The sequence below is a fragment of the Urocitellus parryii genome, chromosome 3, assembly GCF_045843805.1.
Source record: "Urocitellus parryii isolate mUroPar1 chromosome 3, mUroPar1.hap1, whole genome shotgun sequence".
In the NCBI taxonomy this organism is placed as follows: domain Eukaryota; kingdom Metazoa; phylum Chordata; class Mammalia; order Rodentia; family Sciuridae; genus Urocitellus; species Urocitellus parryii.
This window is the reverse complement of record NC_135533.1, coordinates 208,193,378-208,216,908: the sequence shown is the minus strand read 5'-3', so window position 1 is coordinate 208,216,908 and position 23,531 is coordinate 208,193,378. Positions and strand designations below refer to the sequence as shown.

Here is a 23,531-nt window from a genome sequence, read left to right as displayed (position 1 = left end):
TGTCTCCACAATATTTCCTTCTCCTATAAGAAGCTGTTTTCTTCTTTTTATTCATCCCACATTTCTAAATAGTCTAATGAACTTTCAAAAAAATGTTTTATACAAATCTAGGTTTTGGGAGTATTTGAACGTCTCAACTATAATGATACATAAGGATATGTTTATGTTTATACTCAATAGGACATCTGAAAACATTTGCCTAGTTTTCAGGATAGAATGCTTAAGTTATTTTCATTAAAAGACATATGTTTTAATTCTACATTCATACCTCCATTATTCAGTTATAGGTAAGAGAGTGAGTTCTGATAGAATACTCATTATAGTTATTTAAAGCAAGTAAATGAAGGTCAGCTTGTTATTTTAATCTGTATATATTCATTCAACATCTTTGGCTCTGGGTCTCTATCTGTAAAAACTGAAAGTCAGTTAACAGATGCTCTCTATGGTTTCTTATAGTTCTATACTACTAGTACCATGATCCTGAGTAAAAGGTAGATGTTTATTAGAAACTTAATTCAGGAAATTAAGGTGTTAGTAGATATATATTACATTCAAAAGATAATAAAAATAATAGGGCATGGTGGCACATGAATGTAGTCCCAGCTACTCAGGAAGCTGATGTGAGAGGATTGCTTGAACCCTGTAATTTGGAGTTTATAGTCAGCCTGGCACTATACTTAATGGCTTCCATCTCAAAATACAAAAACAAAAACAAAAAAACCTGTGTGTGTGTGTGTGTGTGTATGTATGTATGTATAGAATTAGGGCTAAGGAAATAACTCAGCGATGGAATGCTTGTGTGAGGCCCTTTGAGCCCCAGAACACACACACAAATGAAGAGAAACAACTAGTAAGCTACATCAAGTATCCTTAATCAACTACCACTACTTTTAGATCCAGTTGTGAAGGTTCATTTTTTTGGGGGAGGAGATTATTCAGTATTTAAGATAAATCATTAAGTATTAATTCCTTTCAAATATACAAAAATAGTTACACACAAAAAAATGTGCTCACTGCTTCCATGAAAACTCCAAACCTAATAAACCAGAACTTCTCAGATGTTACATAAAAATGGGAAAACGATCCTTCTCACGGATCATTTCAACTATAGTAATTTCTATGGATTCCTTTTTTCTTCTTTGAACTACAAATTCACTGAACTGTCATTTTAGCTGATGTCTAAATTAGTTTTGTAAACAGATTTTCAAGTACTTATTAACAAATACTTCTACGATATTTAAGCAAAATAAGTATTTGTTAAAATAAATTTAAATGTTCTGAGAAAAATTCTATGGAAAGAGACAAAAACATAATTAAAAACATTTTAAACATTTAAAATTTACTACTATACAATGTTGAGTATTATATGTTTTAGGAAAACTATTAGTAGACAAAGAAAGTTAAAATTACTATAGCTCTAAAGGTAAATTTTCTTTTCTTGTTCTCACAGGGGTATTATTATGTTGCCTAGGCTGACCTTAACCTCCTTGGCTCAAGTGATTCATTCTCCTGCTTCAGAGTCCTGAGAAGCAGGGACTACAGGCATGCACCACCATGCCTAATTGGATCCTTCTCTTTAAGAAGGAGGTAGAAAGGCAACACAGGATAACTTTATAGTTACTTTCTTGTTATTATTATTTTGTGGTGCTGCAGATTCAAACCCACTTTGAGTTAAATTCCCATTCCTAGTTCATTATTAATCTTTTAAGCACAAGCTTCATATGTTGTAAAACAATACTATCAATTCTCAGGGAAAAGTTTAAAAAGAAAAAGGAAAGCAAGTAAACCCAAATTCACAGTAGAGAGGAGCAAAAACTCAATGCCCATAGCACGAACAGGAGAAAAGAGATGCTGCCTTTTGTCCTAACTACTACATTTCTCCACTGTCCTCTGCACTCAGCCCATACCTGCTAAATTGTCCTTTCTCCCTCTCTAAATTTCTTCTTGCTTCAAGGTGCTCACACTAGTTATCCTCTCAACCTGGAATACACTTCCTTCATAAGCTTATCAGTTCACATGTTTATTGTCTTGAAGATCAATTTAGGCACTGAATTGAGAAAGTCTATACTTTGGTTTTATTTTATTATTATTATTTTTATTTTAGTGAGAGAGAGAGGGGGACAGAGAGAGAGAGAGGGAGAGAGAATTTTAACATTTATTTATTTATTTATTTTTCTTAGTTCTCGGCGGACACAACATCTTTGTTGGTATGTGGTGCTGCTGAGGATCGAACCCGGGCCGCACGCATGCTAGGCAAGCGCGCTACTGCTTGAGCCACATCCCCAGCCCTATACTTTGGTTTTAGATCACAAACTTTATTTTGTTCAAATGGTATTTTCAAGGTAACTGATTTTAAAATAACTCAAAACATATTTTGTCATTTAAAAATAAAGTGGTAGAGCGCTTGCCTAGTATGTGTGAGGCACTGGGTTCAATCCTCAGAACCATGTAAGTAAATAAAACAAAAGATATTTGCCCATCTACATCTAATCCACACACACACACACACACACACACACGAAAGAAAAAAAAAAGTCTTTACCTCTTTTTCTTTTCTGTAGATAGCATCTCGCTCAGCTTGCAGTTGCACTTCTAGAGACAATTCTGCTTTAGCTTCTAAGGCTCCAAATTGTTTCTGGTCCTCTACCTTTAAATATATAAGAATGTTCTCAAATTTTCAGACATTAAATACTGATTATTCAGAGTGTGTGTGTGTGTGTGTTTGTGTTTCCTTTTGGATAAGTTGCAATTCTCTCTGACCAGTTAGGAGGACAAACTCTACATTAGTAAATATCAAAAAGTTACAGATATTCAGTCTTGAATACATTCATAGAGTCAAACAGGAACTTTTGACACTTAAAATGCATTTCTCAGATAAAAATGAAGGCTCTTTCCCATCTGCCCCCACCCTCAACCTTTCTTATTCAAGCTCTGATGTTTGTGTATCAAACTTTTCTTCATTAAAACACTTAATAAAGTTAACTCAAAATGTCACACCTTTTGAAAATTGTCTGTGCTAACAAGTAAGGCTTGTTCCAGTTCTCTCACTCTGAACTCTAGCTTTTCAATTTCTTCATTCCTCTCTTGTACATCTCTTTGAAGCTGTTCTTTTGATAGAAGCAGCTCACTGCACTTGTCTGTTTTTTCTTTTAGATTATTTGTTAATTGTTCAACCTGAAAATATAATAAACAAAAAAAAATCTAAAAATTTGAAAAGTTCATAACTTTAAATTCATCTCAAAAATCATTTTTTTTCATAAAACATTTTGAAATGCTATATTAATTTCATTTTTTATAAGGATAGCAACTATTATCTCAAACAAAGGTTGATAGTTCCCAAGTTGATAAGAACTAGGCAGCACTAGTAAACAACAAATATTGCTTTTGCTCAACCCTTTTTAGAAAAATTTCTTTCTCTTAAGACTAAGACTTTAGCTAAGAAGAGGGGAAAACCACATTTTGAATAATGTTGAATTATCTAGTAATGGTACAATCATACTAAGACCTATGTCCTTAAAGATGGCAAATTTGTAGAGTACTTACTGACTTGCTTTCAGAATGTGAAGTAAGATAACCTGAAAAAAAATCTTTCATGAATTACTTTTTGATAATAGTTATTTACAAAGCACTTTCAATCTATACATTGCACCATCCCAGAATAGAGATGAGGATGGGTGGTAAGAGAGAGCTGTACATTTAGTGTCTTAATAGTTTCTCCTGCATCCAAAATAAATGATGACACATCCCAGAAATTATCCCTGAAGACTGATATGCAAGTGCCTTCAATTCAATGGCTCTGTGATAGAAGAATACAGGAAGGATTAATAAGATAATTTATGAAATTAGTTCTGATCAAGAGGGAGAGGATGTTCCTAAAAAGATAAGTGATGGTAAGAAATAAAAGAATACTACCTTTATTCAGTGAAATACTTGGAGGCAATTATACAAAATGACAATCATTATTCAGAACATTAAAAAAATGCAAGCTTAATTATAATTACAGGATTAAATTTTAACAGTAATAAAGCTACTGAGAATAATAGGTTGACTAAGTTTTGGATTAAGTTCATGAGAAAATGCTATAAAACAGGTACAATGAAATGGCATATTATAATATGTATTCACAGTTGGAATTTTTGGGTCTTCAGAAAATCAGAAGCTGGGATTAGTTCTGGCAGGGTAAGCAGAGAACAAATGGGTCACCGTGTTCCTGAGGAAACTCAAACATACCTTAAAGTTTCATGAACGAGATAGGTCAACTTTCAAATATTTTTTAAAAAATTATATAGTAGAAAATGGCAGTCAAAGTTCTAGATCTTGAATTATCTTTTGAGTTTCAATGAATAAGTCACTGTTTTTCAAAAGCTAAAAATACATTTGTTAGAAATAAGGGCAATGACTACAAACAAGGGGAATGATGACTTCTATTCTAGCAGATTTAACATTTCATTACAATGAACTTATAGGCATTTTATTCTTCATTGAGGTACTTTTAAGAGAAATGAATCAAGTAAACTTCTTAGAAATTGTAGATAATTTTCAGCAATAAAATTACTTTCAGAAATAATAGTAGTTGAATTTAAGTGTTCACTAAGGGCCACACTAATACTGCTATGCAGTGGGAGTTATTACTGTCTTTATTTTAGAAATGAATAAATAGATTTGAAAGGTTAAGTAGCTTAGTTACTGTCACACATCTACTACATAGCACAGCCATGATCCACACTGGGATTGCCTTATCTCAAGCACAATCTCTTTATAACCAGGACAAGCCATCTTTAGAAATATATATGTGATATATGTATAAATATGTATAATATTTCCCATGTAACATTTGTTTAATAAATGTAGAGTTTTCTGTATGAGGAAAATGGACAGTGGGAGTGACAGAGTAGAAGCAGGGAGACTGGTCAGGAGGCCACCTCACACATATAGGCAAATAATAATGACAACTAAGACACAGGGAAATGAATAAAGGTGAAAAGAATAAAAAGATGTAGTATAAATCTGATCTATTAATGGTTTGGGATCAGGGCTGAGAAGGAGTGGGACTGAGGAAGAATTCTAGAACTTAGCAAAGAAGATGATTTAGAAGGCACAACATTTATTGAGATGAAGAAGGAATAATTTTATTCTTGTCTTTTTGATAAAGGCTAATCAGGAACCAAGAATATGATTCCTGGATATGTTAAAAATGAGACATCTATGTGGAGACAGAGTAGGCAGTTGAAAATTCAAGTACAGAGTTCAACAGAGATGTTAGGAATAAAGGAACAACTGTGGGGCAATTTACAGATGACTGGGAAGAAAATGTAAAAACGGAAGAACGAGGACTCTAAGACTAAGTCATGAGGCACCCCTCATTTATTTTGGGTAGGCAGAAGACAAATAAATACTGGAGGAGAGAGACCACACTCTTCAGTAGGTGTGTCACAGCAGTCAAGAGAAGGAGATACTTATAGAAGACTGTAATGAGTGTCTCCAAATGGTTGAGTAGTATTAAAGACAGAGAGGTGATTACTAGATACAGCCAAGAGGCTTTGGGTAACCTTCATAGGAACAGTTTAAATATACTAAGGGGTATAAAATTCCAAGAAAATACATGAAATATAGAGTTCAATTAACCTTTTATATTAAAATATATTTCCACATCTTGAATCTTATTTATATCTCTTTTTTAACCATTAACCCTTTTTATAAATTCACATTCTGAAACAACCCTTATACAATTTTTGATTTAGAGAAATTACTCCACTTTAATAAGATGAAATACTTTCATGTTTTTTATGGTACTATAATACTGTAATTGAAACCCAACTGAAACTTCTTATACTCTTTGTATATAAATTACACATGATAGAAAAAAAAAGATGAACTATTTTCCAAATTTACTACATAAATTCAATAGAATATTTACAATAAAATAAATATTTGCTTTAGATAAATTTAATAAGTCTTTGCCTTTATGCTCCATTTCATGACAAGATCTAAACCACCTTCACATACATTTATATATTTACCATGAAATCATGAAAAAAACCTTCAGTTTTAGAAACAAAGCAAAAACCTCAAGCAATCAAATAAGTAAGCCTAATATATTTTATTTACAATAGCAGTTGGGATCCACTTCATTTGGGATAAGAGTCCCCCTTAAAATTCTCATTTACATACTTTACACAATACCTTCTATCCAGTTAAGGTATGATTTATTCCTAATATCTATAATAGTATGAATTATATAAAAATTTTAAACTCAATATTTTCAAAGTATTTAGTAAACTCACCATTATACTTAAAGTACGGATAAGCTTTAGTAAAGATTATGACACTTAAAACAAAAGTTGTAGAAGGGGTAACAACACTATTCTAAAAACCATCTGGTTTGTTAAATATTAGCTAGCATGTACAGTTAAAGTCACCAAAGTCATAAAAAGTGCTGAATAACTTGTAGTCAATCATTCACAACATGTTTGAGAATCAAATAAACCTGGAATACTGAATATGCAGGTATCTTTATGCTAAACACCTTTAGCAATGTTTATAAGTTTCACATTAAAAACAGAAAAAAGATATTTCTCTACAGAATTAGTTGACATATAGAAAACTAAAAATAAGTTCCTTATGGTGTAAGAAAATCTAGAATCCAAGTTTGCTTTTACCTTGCCTGGAACTACTGTCAGTATGTCATGGATGTAAACAATTCATTTAGCTGGTCTAGGCATCACAATACCTATTCTCTCAGATATAATCATTCCATTTTTATTCCCATTTTTATTCAGGATTGGATTCATAAACATACAAAAACAAGAATCTTAAAGACAAGCAGAATATTTTTTAAACAATTCACCTGGCACTGGAGAAATGTAATATTATCTCATTCTGCTTTCTGGAATTAAGAACACAGCCAAGTTGGGACTTTTAGATCAAATTGAGCCCTTTGATACATTTAGGATGAATGGGCAGCAGTATATACCAAACAATAACAAAATAAGGTTCTATTCCGTTAACCTTATTAACAATACTTAAAATTTCATTTCTCATTATACTTATTTGTTAAACTAAATTAATATTTTATACTTACTGAATAAGGAGGGGTAGGCAGTGAAATTTTAGAAATTAGCTTTAATATGTGCCCATTTCTTTTATGAATCAAGTGGAAAATAGAAGTATTAATAATTACTGAGTTATTTTCATCCAAATGTTCACACAAAGGAAAAGGATACGGTAAAGGCACTCGAGATTCAACCTCATAAATATCTTCATCTTGTTCTTCCAACCAAGAGCCATCGAGTTTTACAGTTGCCAAATAGGTCCTGTAAGAATCCATTCTAGAAGATGAAGGAGCCAAGCTTCTTCAATTATCAGTTTTCTACTACATTTAAAAAGTTCCTTTTAGTTTATCAAGATATTCCATTCTGTTTAGTGCTATCAAATACATAAAAAAATTAATTCATACTACTGAACAATAAAAAGGGTGAAAATGTCTGGGGGGGGGGGACTTACAAATCTAAAAAACAAAAACAAAACAGAAAGACTCCTAAATGTCTACCAGTCTTTATCCGAAGAATCCAAAATAAAACAACAAAAAACTGCACAAAAACCAAAAGCATGCAAACAAAACACCACTGTTTTACCTAGAGTAGGTAAATCCTTGAAGAATAAAAGAATGAAAACATAAATGTGTAATATGCTGAGCAATAAAACTGCTTTCGGTATCAAATTTGTCTGTAGTAATAAGTAAGCCTTCCAAGCAGAACCTGGCAGGGAAGGTCAGGTTTTAAATCTCCATAGTAGCAGTCTTGAGAAACGTAGTTGCAACATTATTTCCCTTGGTCTTGCAGCTTCGCCCTATTTAAAAGGAAAAGCTCTTCCAAACGGAGCTGCTCAAATAGCCTTGCAGGCTGAGCCAGAGGATTCTAGTCAGTGTCCCCTGAGGAAAAGGTCAGAACAGAGGGTGTGGTTTAATGTCTTTACCTATATGTGCACTGACAGGTGGAATGTGAATTAATACGCCCACAAAAAAAGCCTGCCTAACAGGATCCAAGTTCCACGTCAGATCTTTGAAAGAGTTATTTAGAGAAGTTTATAATAATGTGTCTAAGATAAGCTGGTATTTTTCCACCCTACTAAAAATTGTTTTAGTTAAAAAAATGTGAATAAAATGTTTGAGTTTACATTACTAATCAGCTATTCAAACATATCAAATAATCATAATTATTTCTGGAAATTAAATTAGAATTTCTTTTTGATAATTCCTTAGATGTAATACTTTTGAGCAGCCACTGAGGCTAAATATAGATAATTCAGTTATAACTTATTTTCACATTGACTTATTTATAGAGTGCATATTAAGGAAAAAATTCTTTTTAGAGCCACTTTGAAAGTCGATAATTACACCACTTAAGGTAGCCTATGAACCCTGACTGAAATGTAAAAGCGACAAATTGTCCATAATAGTTAGCTTCAGGTTGTTCCAGAAGCCTGAGCAATACTGAATGAACCAGCCATTCATAATTTTAAAAGATAAATAACTTACTTATTACTAATAAAAGACTCTCAATGATTAAAGTTGTTTTAAATAAAAGAAAAGACTTTCATTTTGGTGCCTTTTTTCCCCATCTGGTAACTGAATATCCTAAACCCACAAAGCCTTTATCTAAATGGAAAAAAAAACATACTAAAGCAAGTGACAGGCTTAAAAAGGCCTTTTATAGCTACTCTGACTACATAAAGTAGTTTCTAAGAGCTAGGACTTAAACCCTTCTCAGCAGACTAGTAACTGAGGCAGAGAAAATGAAATTGTTTTATATACAAGTCCCAAAGTTGCAAGGAGATGTAGTTGGGGAGGGGCAGTTGCTTCTTAAAGAAAAATTTTGTTTATTACAGTTTCTTATATCCTGCAGTTAGTCTGTCAAGATGTTTTAACACCTATATGAGATGGAGGCCTGACCTTATGACTGTTGCAGCTAAATGTGATTTTTTTTTAAAGAGAGAGTGAGAGAGGGAGAGTGAGAGAATTTTAATATTTATTTTTTAGTTATCGGCAGACACAACATGCTTTGTTTGTATGTGGTGCTGAGGCTTGAACCCGGGCCGCACGCATGCCAGGCGAGTGCGCTATCGCTTGAGCCATATCCCCAGCCCAAGCAGCTAAATGTGATTTTAATGAAGCTCCAGCAGACGTAAAATCATCAAAACCCTAGCTGTTCACACTTTATGAACTGGTGGATCCCACACCTAGCCTATGAGATACCTCTTAAAATACTCTTTCTCTGCTTCTTTTGCAAATTAGTTATTTTGATAATCATCCAATTTCTCTCATTTGAGGTAAAAACAAAACTGTGGGTAAGAAATAATTATTCATAAATAGCAGCATTTAAGTCAACATAAGAATTAACAACAAGGAAAGAAAAAAGAAAGAAAGAATAGCTAAGGAGAAAAATAGACTCAAAGAGTAACAGATAAAGATGACCCAGAATGTGGCAAACAGTCTTTGTAATAATATATTAACTAGTGGCATACTACATTAATTGATATTCAGAAAGAATACAAAATAAAATAATAACAACAAAAAACTGCACAAAAAGCAAAAACAAAACACCATTGCTTTACCTACAATAGGTAAATCTTTGAAGAATGAAAGAATTGAAAACATAAATGTGTAATAAGTTGAGCAATAAAATACCTTTAAATTAAATGATATACTAATATTTTCACCCCAGTTTTGGAAACACATAGAACTTATTTCCATTAACATAAAACAAAAATCTTTATAAGTAAGGTGTGTCCTCTTATGACTAGGAACATGGGTCATGGTAAGAAACTAACTACAAATTTAACTACTGTTAAAAATGAATGAAAAAAGACTCAAAAAGTAGTAAAGAAGAGTCTGGATGATGGCATATGGTGATTCTGACAATAATTCAAGTTATATTCAATTTTGCTTTTTCCTCTAGTTTAAAAGCATATAAACCTTTCTGCAATTAAAAACTTAAAATACAATGACTTCAATTTCTAGAAACACATTTAACTGTCCAGACTATCTCCTTATCCTCGGGTTTCAGAAGATCATGACTTTACCATATACAGGAGGCTATTAATTGACAGCATTGAGCTACATTTCCCCAATGAAAAAGGTTTACATTAATCATATAATGTCAAGCCATTTAACCTTTTTTTCCCTATAAATTATTTCCTTCAAATTGTAAAACACTTCTGCTGCTGTCTTTTGGTCTTCACTTTATTTACTTATTTCTCTAAATTATTTAATGGAGTGACTAACTCCTGCATACATTACCTGACCAATGCTAAGCACACTGGGGGCAATACTTGATGGCAAAATGTGTTTCAGTACTTATAATTATGATTAAAACAAAAAGCTTAGCCTGATATTTAATTCTCAGATTCCCCTTTGAGAAATTATAGAAGCATGTAGCTTTGATTCCATTATTCTAAAAAATGAGAACTAGTAAACTCACAATAGTGCCTTATAATGAAAATCATTCTGAGAGAATAAATTATTCATTAATTTCTTCCAAGGAATTGTTTTTTTATTTGCATTAAGTTTTATCTTTTATTGACAAATAATGATTGAATATTTTGAGGTACAAAGTGATGTTTTCTTACATGCACACACTGTGGAATAATCAAACACATCCATCACCTCAAATATTTATTATTTCTTTGTGGTTAAAAATTCTCTCCTTCAGCAATTTTGAAATATATGTTAACTATTATCACTATGCTGTGTAATAGAACACCAAAAATTATTTCTCCTCTCTGAAACCCCCCCCTCCCCCAAAGACTTCCTAAGAGAAATATTTTTTGGTAAATACTCTCCTTGGCTCTAAATAATAACCTCTGGATTCCATAAAACTTCAATTGTTGAAAGATTAACTCCCGTAAAACAGACGTTTCTATTTCCACCTAACTGAAAAGTGTTTTTGAACTGATTCTCAAAGATAATTTTTCTGCAGAATTGGAGAAAGACCACTAAATAAAGATTGTATTATAGAGATTATCTTTCTTTTTTTTATTGTTGGTCGTTCAAAACATTACATAGTTCTTAATACATCATATTTCACAGTTTGATTCAAGTGGGTTATCTTTCTAAGGGCCTTAGAAGATTTTCTAAGCATGTTTTGTCACATTACGTTGAAAGCTATTCCAACAAATTGGAAAACTACCAAACTCCACTGAAATCGTTCCTGTTAAGTTTGCCAACAATCTCTGGATTTCAAAATTCATTTCTCAGTTATAGTTATGATTAAAACTAAAGAATAACTAAACAAAAATCTTAGTCTGCTCTTTAATCCTCAGATTCCCAGAAGGCAGAAGTAGTAGTGGTTAAGACCATGGATTCTGAAACTAACCTGGGTTCCCACTCTAACTCTCCTTAACTTATAAACCTGGGCAAATGACTTCTCTAACTGGTTTCTATGTTTCTGCTCTCCTTGTACTTTCACCACCCTCTACCTACTCTATTCTATTTTTTAACGATAGTCAAAGTGTTTATTTTGGAAAATACAAGTTAGATTCTCTAACTATCTAAAGATGGAAACAATCTATATGTCTTTTAAACAGTAAATGAATAAACAAACTGCTGCAATTTCCCTCACTTATTAAAAAGGAACAAACTATTATTAGACATAACAATATAGATGATTCTTAAATGCACTTTATTAAGGTAATAAAGCCTGACCCCAAAATTACATGATGCAAGTTTTCATTTATGACACTTTGGAAAAAGCAAAACTGTAGGAAAGGAAAGCAAGCCAGTGTTTACCACAGGCAGGAGGTAACAGAGTGGCTGACTATAAAAGAGCAGTACCTGGGAATGTTGGGGTGATGAAACTATTTTATATCATGACTGTAAGTGATGTAGATGACTCTACACACCTGTCATAACTGAAAGAACTGTCCACAGAATGATCTTTTTCATATATTAATAAGAATGAGGAACTCAATGGAATAAAAAAATCATAAATAAGTTATGACTGTTATATATATGAATAAAAATTACAAATGAGTTATGACTGTTATATATAAATATTCATGTATTATATTCATATATATTTGGATATATATGTGAATGTGTTTGTGTGTGTATGTGTGTTTGTGTATTCATATATGAAAAAAACCACACCAACAGGGTGAGAGAGAAAAGAGTTAACTAAGGTACTTGAAAAACAATATTTTGACTGTATATGATAAGGCTAAAAACAAAAGGTACTACACACAAATAATGTAGTCTAGTTAGAGAATTTGTTTTTCACAGGGGTGTAGGATAGCAATTCTGAAATTACATATGTGTATATTATGGTTGAGCAAACAAATAAAAATGCAATTGAACATGAGACTCTTTTTCACTGTTGGAGAACAAAGTAACTAAGAAAAAAGGGCAGGGCAAAACAAATGCTGTGGTACCAGAACTGGGGGCTCAGAATGAATTTATGGATTTTTAAATTATACATGTATACAGAGAGATTCAGGTATAGATAGAAGGATTAGCATACAAAGATATATTTTTAAACTATCCACTAACAGGGCTTAGAAGTAATGACATCCTAGTAACAATGAGAACATCTAGTACCTAGATCTTGGTTTCTAGATAGTATTTTCCAATAAAAGAAATATGAATTTCATGAAGAAGTGATTGATTCTAAAGTTAGGGTAGGAAAAATACAAGATGGGTTTGAAGCTTCTTGTAGTACCAATACTCAAAAAAGCAAGTACACTTCAAAAGGATGTACCTCAAAAAGTTCTTAATGCCAAAGCTGAAACAAAACAAAGGATTAGGTTACAACTAAAGTGATAAATTAGTCATGAGTCTATACTGATATTGATTAGAAGTGAAGATATAGCTCATATAGCTAAATAAATAAATAAAACAACGAGGAAAGTATAAAATTACCATTAGAACACCATAGTAATAATTACTGCATGCAAGATCCAACAATGGATGTAAGAATATTAGATAAAAGAAAGTTAAGGAGAAAAGGTTATTTGCATAGTATCAAAGTACCTCCTCCAAGATAGTTATTCATTACAAAGGGGAAAACAGTAACATTACAGTTGAGAAACCCAGCAGATATCACAAGCAATGAAGATTAACATTACCTGTAATAATGACATATTGACTCACATAACCAGGCATGAAGCACAAGATGGGCATAGCATTTTTGTGCTAGTATCAAAAATATACAGGCTTCATATAATCACAACAAACATCAGACAAATCCAAACTGAGGAACATTCTAAAAAATAACTGACTAAAGTATTGTCAGAGACTGGTGAAACCAAAGATGACATGACAACTAAGTACAATGTGGGATCTGGGAATGAATCTTGGAACAGAAAAACGTCATTATAGGAAAAACCAATGAAATCTAAATAGTTTATACTTTAGTTAACAGTACTGCAGCAATTTTAATTTCTTAGTTTTATAATTATATTATAGTTATGCACTATGTTAATGTTAGGGAAAGCTGAATGAGTGATTGGTACATGGAAACTCTCATAGTTTTAGAATTTTCTGTAAGCTTAAAGTTATTTTAGAATGAAAAGTTAAAAACTGTCCCCTATGACTTTAACATGAAGAGTTAAAGAGAGAAGAGGTCAGAGTATAATCTGGTTTCCAGATACCCTCTGACCTTCTCTCCCATGCCTCTTTCCACTCTCCTTGCTCCAGCTGCCCTGTCCTCTGTCAAGCACACCCCCTGGCTTTTCTAATTGCTATTCCCCTGCCTAAACATTCTTTCCCATTTACCTGTGTATTAGCCTCCCACTCTTCTTTAAGGAATATGAATTTATATCACTTTATCAGAGAGGCCTTTACTAATTTTCCTCGATAAAATACTCTCTTCTTCCATTATGCTGTACTTCCCTTTATTCTTTTTCACAGCAGTTATTACCATCTGTGCATCTATTTATTATTGGCCTCCACCATTAAATTATGAGCTCCTTCGAGCAGGGATTTTGTCCATTTCCCTTATCACTGTATCTCTAATATCTAGAACAATAATTGTTATATAGTAGGCACTCAAAACTTCGCTGAATGAATGAATGAATGAATGACTTATCTCAAACATCAAATCCCACAGTAAGCTTTACGGCCTGCACCTTACCCCAAACTGTCAGATGCTATTCAGAGTATCCTGTGCAGAGCTATTTGCCTGTATTTAACTGAAAGCACAAAGATATCATAACAGTGCCATTTTGTTATAAAAATGAAGAAAATAAATCAAGGTTAAAGGAAGAAGAAGCAAATGATAATATATTAAAAAGGAAAATGGGATACTAATTATTTCACAAAGATGTTACACTTTATTTTGTGTCAATTTAACGATTAAATTATTCATTTGGTTCATAATATTTTAGTTATTAACAATATTCTGAAGAAGTCATTGGATTTAAACATCTATCCATGGTTAAGATTAATAATTGATCTGCAGTTAGTTTTAAAAACTGTCACAAAGCTCCTATTCCCTTACTTTAGCACTTAACAAACTGAGACTCATTTGGAAAATACCGTGACCAGGCTCTTACTGCACATCACTACCTAGTCACATAAACAGAGAGTTGTCATGTGTTATGGACTTGACCTAGGAAACTGAGTGTTTCAGGAAGATCCCACACACTTAACTGTTGACTAATGGCAGTTTTAATGACTATGGCGAAGTTTTCTCTAGTTGTCTGTAAGAGCAAATAATCTGTAGAAACCACTGCTCACTTGTCATTTTCCATGGTGATTATCAAAAGATAAATACTATAGTACATAAACCATAATGTGCATAATTTATAGTGGCATTGAAGAGTAGCAACACTATCAACAGTGGTCAAGTTCCAGGTCAAAAGTATGTTATAAGGATCAAGAAAGAAAAAGTAGGAATGCAATTGTAGCTCAGTGGTAGAACACTTGCCTAGCGTGTGTGAGGCACTGGGTTCCATCCTCAGCACCACATTAAAAAATAAATAAATAAATAAATAAAATAAGGTTATTAAAAAAAGAAAGAAAGAAAAAGTATTACCAATTGTTTTCCTAGTAGAAAAAGTATAAATCATAGAATATAAACACTAATATGACTGAAATAAGCATAAACAAATCAAAAAGAAGAATTTAATATAGAATTATCTATACTATACAACTTTCATAGAATATAAGGGATAATTAAGATGCATATGCATTCAAGCTTTAAGTACTGACTCAACTGACTCAGTGGACCTGCATACTCTAGAAGTGGTTTACGGATAAGCATTCTAAAAGAGAGAGAATGCAGACCTAGGCTAATTATAAGACTTAAAAATATAGTAAATCTTGGTAAAAATGTGTATTTTTTAATGTTAACTATGGAATATCACATTTCAACACAACATTTACAATGTCAATGTTTGAGTTTAAATAGTCTGCTCAACTTTGGGCTAAAGGAAAGGTGACTATAAAATTCTCTGATCCAAGAGTGTAAAATTAATGTCTTAATAATACAAATGAAGCTGAATTTTATGGGTACCATTTCATTTCCTTACAAATACTTAGGATGTTGATAATGAAAAATAAAATAACTCTTCAGAACTTTGAATATAGGACCACCACTGATTTTTTAAAAAATTTAAATCATTTTTCCTACTCTTGGCAAATAACAATATTTGCCAAGAGTAGGAAATAATAATATTCTTGAGCTTTCAAGAATATTATGTCTTTGGTTCTCTGTGATGCTCAAGTAAATTTTTGAGTTACTGAAATAGATGCTTTAATCATTCTGTACATGCTACAAAAGAAAGCTCTCGAGAAACAAGAATTGCCCAAGGTTAGAAATTTCATCTGCTATTTAACCACAGGCCTCAGAATTAATCTATGAAAACATTTTTGGGAACTACATAAGGCATATGTTTGCTTTAGTTTGGCCAATCAAGGTGCAAACCAGAAGATATATTTAGCTAACTATTTATTCCCTATCCTTTCCCCCAGTGTTGGGGATAGAACTTAGGGCCTTGCATATACTGGGGCAAGTGCTCTACCACTGAGCCATATAACAGGAAATACATTATGATGAATTTCCCTGACAAGTTAGTGAATTCCCCTTACAATATGTGGTATCTCAAGAGTCTTTTCAAGGTATAATTCATATTCTATCACAGAAAAAAGGTTTATTTTGTTTCCAAACAGAAAAGAATACCTGGAGAAAATTCTGGGTAAGTGTCATATCTGAAGACCATTCAAAGAACAAATATTTCAACAGAAATGTATGTTATTTTGATAATTCCTTCCTCATTGAATCCAAGCAGCATATTAAAAGTATCAGGGGGTGGGACAGTAGATTGATATGAGAAGTTAACCAACTAGTAGGGAATAAACGAATCATTTTAAATGTCAATAATTGAAGAAACAGCTTAAGTCAATAATTTAACCCTAATAGAAATGAATCAGGTATTAAAATGCAAAATATATATTTGTCATAGTTACTATATCTAATAGTCACCGCTATTGCAGAAACATGCCATATTAAATAATTTATTAGAGAAAAAAGTACCAAAGAAAAGCCAGTCATCAGAACAAGAGCTCAAAGACATTCTTTCAACTTCTCAAACTTAATATTTAAAGAACAATATTTTTTTTGAGAATTTTAATATTTATTTTTTAGTTTTTGTCAGACACAACATCTTTGTTTATATGTGGTGCTGAGGATTGAACCCGGGCCGCACGCATGCCAGGCGAGCGTGCTACCGCTTGAGCCACATCCCCAGCCTGTAAAGAACAATATTTTAAAGGAAAAATTGCTCATACTAATTTCCTACCAAGAGATAATTTGTAAGGCGAATTAATCTACTCATCTTTATAAAAATAATGTAAAAATCAAGTGAAGGAATTGCAAGTTTGATATGTAATACAATAATGGTATGTTATGACATACTACAACATATAGTTTTAGACATTTCCACTACAACATATAGTTTTAGAGATTCCTTATAGTATTAAATAACATTTTAATGGAACATTTCACACAATAGTGAAGTTAAAATCTCTTTTGATATAAAAAAAAGTAATGTGTAACAATCTAGAAAATCTGGATATTAAAACATCAATGAGTTTTTGAACTGGAAGAGCTCATCATTACATTCCCTTCACCACCAAAAACAAGACTACTAAAACTAATATTGTTATCACAAACACAGCCAATTATTAAAGAGAAGCCTAAATAAATTTCTGTGGGACAGTAGAGAGAAATATTTACTCATTTATGCCTTATGCAATATTCAGTAGGTAGTAATAATTAAGGAGTTTACCTGACTACTAGTTTCACTTAGAGCTTCCAGTATTTTTTCAACTGCTGCTTGTAGTCGAGAACTAATATTCAGCATTAATTCTTCATTTTCAGGATCTATTTCAGTTCTAGCAAAACCAATCCTTATAAGGTGCTGTGATAATTCTGTTCCTTCCTCAGTTACTTTAAAACACATGCTATTATCAGTTCTTGGCATATCACTTCCAGAATAAGGGGGTATGGATCTGTCTATAACTAGAATAACAAAATGTTAAAGGCATACATTAATAACAATAATTTCACTTTAAATTTTTAAAATCTAGTCAAATTGAAATCATTTTTCAAAGTACATGTGTTTTAATAACAGCATTATAAAATTGCAGAATTTAAGATTTGGGTTATTTAGTAATTTTTCTTTAGTAAAAGTTTTGGGGTTTTTTTGGGGGGCGTACTGGGGATAAAACCCAGGGCCTCGCACATAATAAGCATGTGCTGTATTGTTGAGCTATACTCCCAACCTGATAAAAACTTTTTAAGATAACTTTTAATAGATATTTATCAAATGTCAAGCACGTAGAGTTTGCTAAGAAATGGGGACACAAAGGAGACAAAATCTGGTTCCTATCATGAAGGACTTTACAGTATAATGAAACAACACACATATATACATAAGGAAAAAAAACTCTATTGTGCAGTGGGATGTAACAGGTTACTGAAGAATAGAATAAGTGCTCCTAATTTGTTTGGAGTAACCTGACTTTTAAGCATTACATATTTGAACATTACCTGCTCTGGCTACAGATTAAAAGAAACAGATAATTTTGTAGCTTGATATTTTTGTAAAAAGTATATTGGGAAGAAATTAGGATGATGAGCAGTGCTAATTTAACTACAGACACTGTTACCATACTATCAACATTATTGTTACATCTTACGTAAGAAAATCTGGTTGACATAGGCAGATGATAAGCTTTGCAACTGAACAGAGGAGTATTAATGGAATATGTGGAGATACATAAACTGTTAGAAATGTGGGTGCAGAATTAGGGGTCATCTGTAAAACGGTAAGAGTGTAAACACTGAAAGTGGTTACATCTGTTTTAGGAGTGATATTTAGTGAAAGGAGGAAACAAAGTTGGAGCCTCTGTATATCATAAGCTAATAAAAGAAGCCATATAAGAAATATCAGATAGACAGGAAAGGGATGTTCTAGAAGAGAACATTTCAAAAAGGAAAAGACTTTAGCGAAGTTATTTGCCTAGAAATACAAACAGTCAAGGATTATGCTATGAATTTAATGACTGAAAAGTCACTGTTCTCCTCAGAAAGAAGTGTTGGTACTATAAGAACAGAAACTATAGTCAGTTAAAGCAAGAGTTAGTCTATTCTTTTTAAGTTTTTATACCTTCATTTTATATATACATTTTTTATGCAGTGCTGAGGATTGAACCCAGAGCCTCACAGATGCTAGGCAAGCACTGAGCTATATCCCCAGCCCAGTCTCTTCTTGCTTATTCTCTTATGAAGTATACTGAAGTTTACCTTGCAGGATGTGTGTGTGTGTAAGTTAAAAGAAACAAATAGTTATTTTTATGAATATAAAATGAAATTTTATGGTACAATATGACATTTTGTGGTACAGAGAAGCAAACAATGGTGAGAAAATGACTGAAGATTCTGTGTATACATGGGAATAAATCTAAAACACAAATTACAGAAAACACAAGCACAAGGTGAAACAAAGCCATTTATAAATGATCACTGAGTGTTAGTTTTTTTTGGAATGGCAACAACAACAACAAAAATAGGTAATAAAGCACCTAGAAAAGATAAAGATGTCAATCAGCTTAATGTATTTTTTCAGGGCTGGAGGTGTAGCTCAGTAGTAGAGTGCTTGTGCTTGCCTGGCCTGAGAGAGGTCCTAGGTTCAATTCTTAGCATGCATGCACACACACACACACACACACACACACACACACACACACACACACAAATAGAAGATAGAAATTATATGAAATAATCTGAATATGTTCCATTAAAGAAACAAATTTGTTTGTTCCTATGAAACAAAAGAGAAAGACAGCAAAATTATAATTACCCATAATGACTAGTCTGGGGGAAAAAATCTGAGGACAAAAAAAAAGAAGGGCTATTTTATAACATGCCAACAGAAATCAAGAACAGGCAATTTGGTGAACAGAATCACTTGGGTGGTGAACCAACCACTCAGATGTATGTTGTAAACACAGCAAATAATAGTTATTCAAGTCTTTTAGTCATATACTTTATGAATTATACCATTCATTTCCAGATGCATAATGGTAAGTTTTTCAGGTTAAAGGAGGGTGAGCAATATCATAGTGTCTTCCCAGCCTCAGTGGCTCACTGAAGACCTCTATGGTTCCAATTGGAAATCATGCGAATCAAGCTTGACCCAAGTGTCTGACAGATAAAAACTGTACTAAAAGATACGGAGTGGAGACTTAAAGAAATTTGTCCAAAGTCACATTAGGGCAGAAAAAAAAAATGAAGCTTTCTCATTACTAATCCAGTATTCTTTCTATAACTTCCCACTGCTGCAAAAGGAAGCTGAAGCAAACAAACTTCAATCCATGGACTCGTAGAGGAAAGATGAGCATTCTACCCCTAAAATATCACACTGCAGACCTAAAAGAAATTTTCTTTCAATAACCTAGGGAACTCATTTTTATGAACTGATCTAATATCCACTCAGGTTCAAGTGATTTGACATTTGGCCAAAGTTTCCTTTCAATTTCATAAACTAGTTTGCTTTTACGAGGAAGTGAATATTAGCACAATCATTTATTATTTTCAAGTGTTAACAAGTTCATACATGTTTAAAGCCTAAACAAGTTCAGGCTTGAAGGCGGAAACTACATCACAAGTGATACTTTAAAAAAAAAAAAACAACAAAAGTTGATTCACAATCAGATTAAGCCTTAATTTTTTTTGTTATGGTAAATAACACCAATCTTTCAAAGGTGCATTTTAGTTTTTACAGAAATGCTTCCATTAAGAATGTGAAGAAATGTCAAAAGAACTTCTTACATATGGGGCATATTGTCAATATTTAAAGCCAGTATTTTCATAAAATAAATGTTTTAAATCATAAACTCTATTAATTCAATATATCCTTAAAGATGCAAACTAGGTAAGTATACCTCAATGATACTTAATTTTATTAATAAAAGTAACATAGCCAGGCATGGTGGTACATGCCTATAATCCCAGCAACCTGGGCAGGAGAAGTATGGGAAGTTTAAGAGCAGCCTTGGCAACTTAAACCAGGCTCTACACAACTTAAGATAAAAAGGGCTGAGTTACAGATTAGTGGTTAAGTGTCTCTGGGTTCAATTCCTGGTACCAAATCAAACCAAAGAATGATTTGTAAATACAAAAATATAAGATTGAGTTAATTAAATGGACCAGCAGAATTATCTGTGCCACAATATTTTACACAATGTATTTCTTAACTTTGGATTGAATTTTTCTTCTAATGTTTTCTGAATCAACAGTTGATTTCAACAGTTAACATTTTTAAAGATCAATAATAATAATCAATAATAATAATCATAATCAATTCATTTATGTACAAAATGGTTGTAAGTAAAATATTAAGTATGATTTAATCTTCCCTTGAACAGTAATCTCAGTGTTTCCTTTACTAGACTATGAACTACTGTAAAACAGAGATGATACAGAAATTGCTGAATAAGTGTTTATAGAATTGAACAGATAAAGTTGCTTATAATTAACAAACTATTGCTAGATATGTTAAAATAGACACTATCTATGGATACAGATAGTGGATAGAGGATCTGCTTTCTCCAAGAAAATGAACATAAACATTATCTTCTGTGCTTGCTTGATCTCAATTATCAATTTGTCTTTATAACTCAGCATACTGCTGCTTAAGTAGTTGCTGTTGTTTGCTGAATATTCAGTAGCCATTTTAAGAAATATCTATGAGAAATGCTAACAAAAAGGCAAAAAATATTTTTGCAATGTACAGAACATTCCTTAGAGTGTCTTTTGAATATGGAAGTCAATCTAGTACAGTTCTTACCAACAGAACAGCAAAATTCCTCCCTAGATGATTAAGTGAAACCAATTAATTACCTTAAAAATTTTTTGGTAGTCACTTTTATAAGTTTTAGGTATTTTCAAACATTACCTAATTCTTCTTAATACATCAAGATTCATATATAGACATAATAGTCCTTCATTGAGAACTTAACCAAAAGTAAGTTAATTTGAAAAATATATCTACCTAGTTTGAAAAGAGTAAATGTGGAATAAAGGGTTTTAAAATTCAGGATTATTTCATCTTGCATTTTACTAAAAATGGCATTGAAAATTATTTTTGAACTCACCTGAAGTGTTTTTAATTCAAATTTATTTTAAATTCCAAATCAATCTTTTCTCTGTAGTCAAAATGTACTGATGGCTAACTAGTACTTAAGCAAACCTTCTGTAATTGGAATACTTTCTATTTTTCCCCATGAAGCTTAAAAACTAGAATGTTTCAAAAATTGTAAAGCTCTGGCATTTCAGAATATTTCCCTCTACCTGAGCAGAAGTGGTTGGATGTGAAATGATAGTGAACTATAGGCTTGACCTTCTAATTTAAGAATCCAGGGCCTATTTCTCTGGAAGCACCTGACTAACCTTTCCCCTCTTTGATTTCCTGATATCTTCTCCAGCAAGGAAAAAGGAACAGAAAAAACAAGACAGATTGGAGGTCAGCAATGTGATGGTAAAAATTTAAAATAAGAGTGTACAATCATAGATATAAAAAATTGTGTTCTATATGTGTAATATGAATAGTAAAACATTCTGCTGTCATATATAACAAATTAAAATTTAAAAAAATAAAATTAAAAAAGAAATTAAAAGAAGAGCCCAACCCACACAGCTACACGAAGATGACAGAATTAGGAAAAAAGCCATCTCATAACAGGACCTAATCATTATATCTACACACAAAAACTGTCAAACCACTTTTCCAAAAGGAAGAAAGGACCTAACAGAGGATAGTCTTTGGTTTCTTATAATCACATTCTTCTATCTACCTCAATGAAAACTGGTGCTGGATTCCTACAAGTTCTTTATTTTAAGCTTTCCTGATTTACAGGAACTTTTCCTTTATAAGTGGAGAAATGAAAGAGTCTTCTTGGTTTGTGTAGGCATACCAAGGTATATAATGGCAACTCTAAAACATTCACTTGCAAATGCTATACAATAACACATATAGTGCTTGGAACAGAGTGGCTTTGTGTTTAGAGGTGCATTTGTTGAAAAATACTTGAATATTCTCTCTCCTATATATTCTACACACAGAAAAAGTGCCTTGAACTCAGCAAGATCATTTGAAGATGATTATTTTACAAGCGTATGAAACTAGTATTACCTCTTATGTGTTCCTCTTGGATAGTTGACTTTACAGATGCCTCTGATTCTGACCTCCAAATAAGGCTGACTGATGACTGGCCTTTACTAGATCTATCTAAAATCCCAAGAACATGGCGGCCAATAGTTTCTTCAACAGCTATGGTAGTCTTTACAACTTCTAAGAGGATCTTCAGAAGTCTGTTATTAGTTTTCTGGAGGGCAAACCTATACAGATTAAAAAAAAAACCACATTTATTAAAATATTTAATCTCTTTATAAAACATTTAATCTTAAAATATTTATTTATTAAAATATTTAATCTTTTTATAGGATAAAGCCTTTGCTACTATCTCACCAAAAACACAATGCAAAATATGTGTTTGGTGAAAAATATCATATAGATTTGCTCTACTAAAATAACACAATAGCACCTACAATGAAGTGCTTCTTACTCTTAATTTATTTTTTAAAAAAGTGATTTGTTTAGAAAACAAATGTATAACATTTTAAAGGTGCATTTTATTGACCTGAAAGAAATCAAATAATTATATTTTTTAAGATAGTAATTAAATTGGAAGAAAACTTTAAGGAGACATAAAACTTGAGTTTCAAGAAGTGTGGTAATACCAATATCTACATAATTGTCTTGGTTATACTGTTCATGTTTACATACATATAAGGTTTATCTTTTTATGTGTCAGACAACAATATTTTAATATATAATTAAGAATCCAACTAGAAAAAAGTGGTAGTATTTGTATAATTTCTTGGTGATAAACTAGATGTTTAAATTACAAGAACTGGCAAAGACCTGCTTTTAAAAAGGCTTTCAGTGAAACTACTCAGTCAACACCACAG

General features: G+C 32.1%; 1 protein-coding gene across 1 annotated transcript in view; it reads right to left on the bottom strand.

The window, feature by feature from the left end:
* The window catches only part of LOC144253685 (A-kinase anchor protein 9-like), a 110,100-nt gene that overhangs the window by 23,990 nt on the left and 62,579 nt on the right, over positions 1 to 23,531 (bottom strand). The window contains exons 17-20 of the mRNA XM_077796362.1: positions 22,693 to 22,898; positions 17,284 to 17,516; positions 2,998 to 3,174; positions 2,543 to 2,647 (exon numbers count right to left, since the gene is read on the bottom strand). Of these exons, the coding sequence (XP_077652488.1) occupies positions 2,543 to 2,647; positions 2,998 to 3,174; positions 17,284 to 17,516; positions 22,693 to 22,898 (721 nt within the window). The remainder of the gene's footprint in view (positions 1 to 2,542; positions 2,648 to 2,997; positions 3,175 to 17,283; positions 17,517 to 22,692; positions 22,899 to 23,531) is intronic.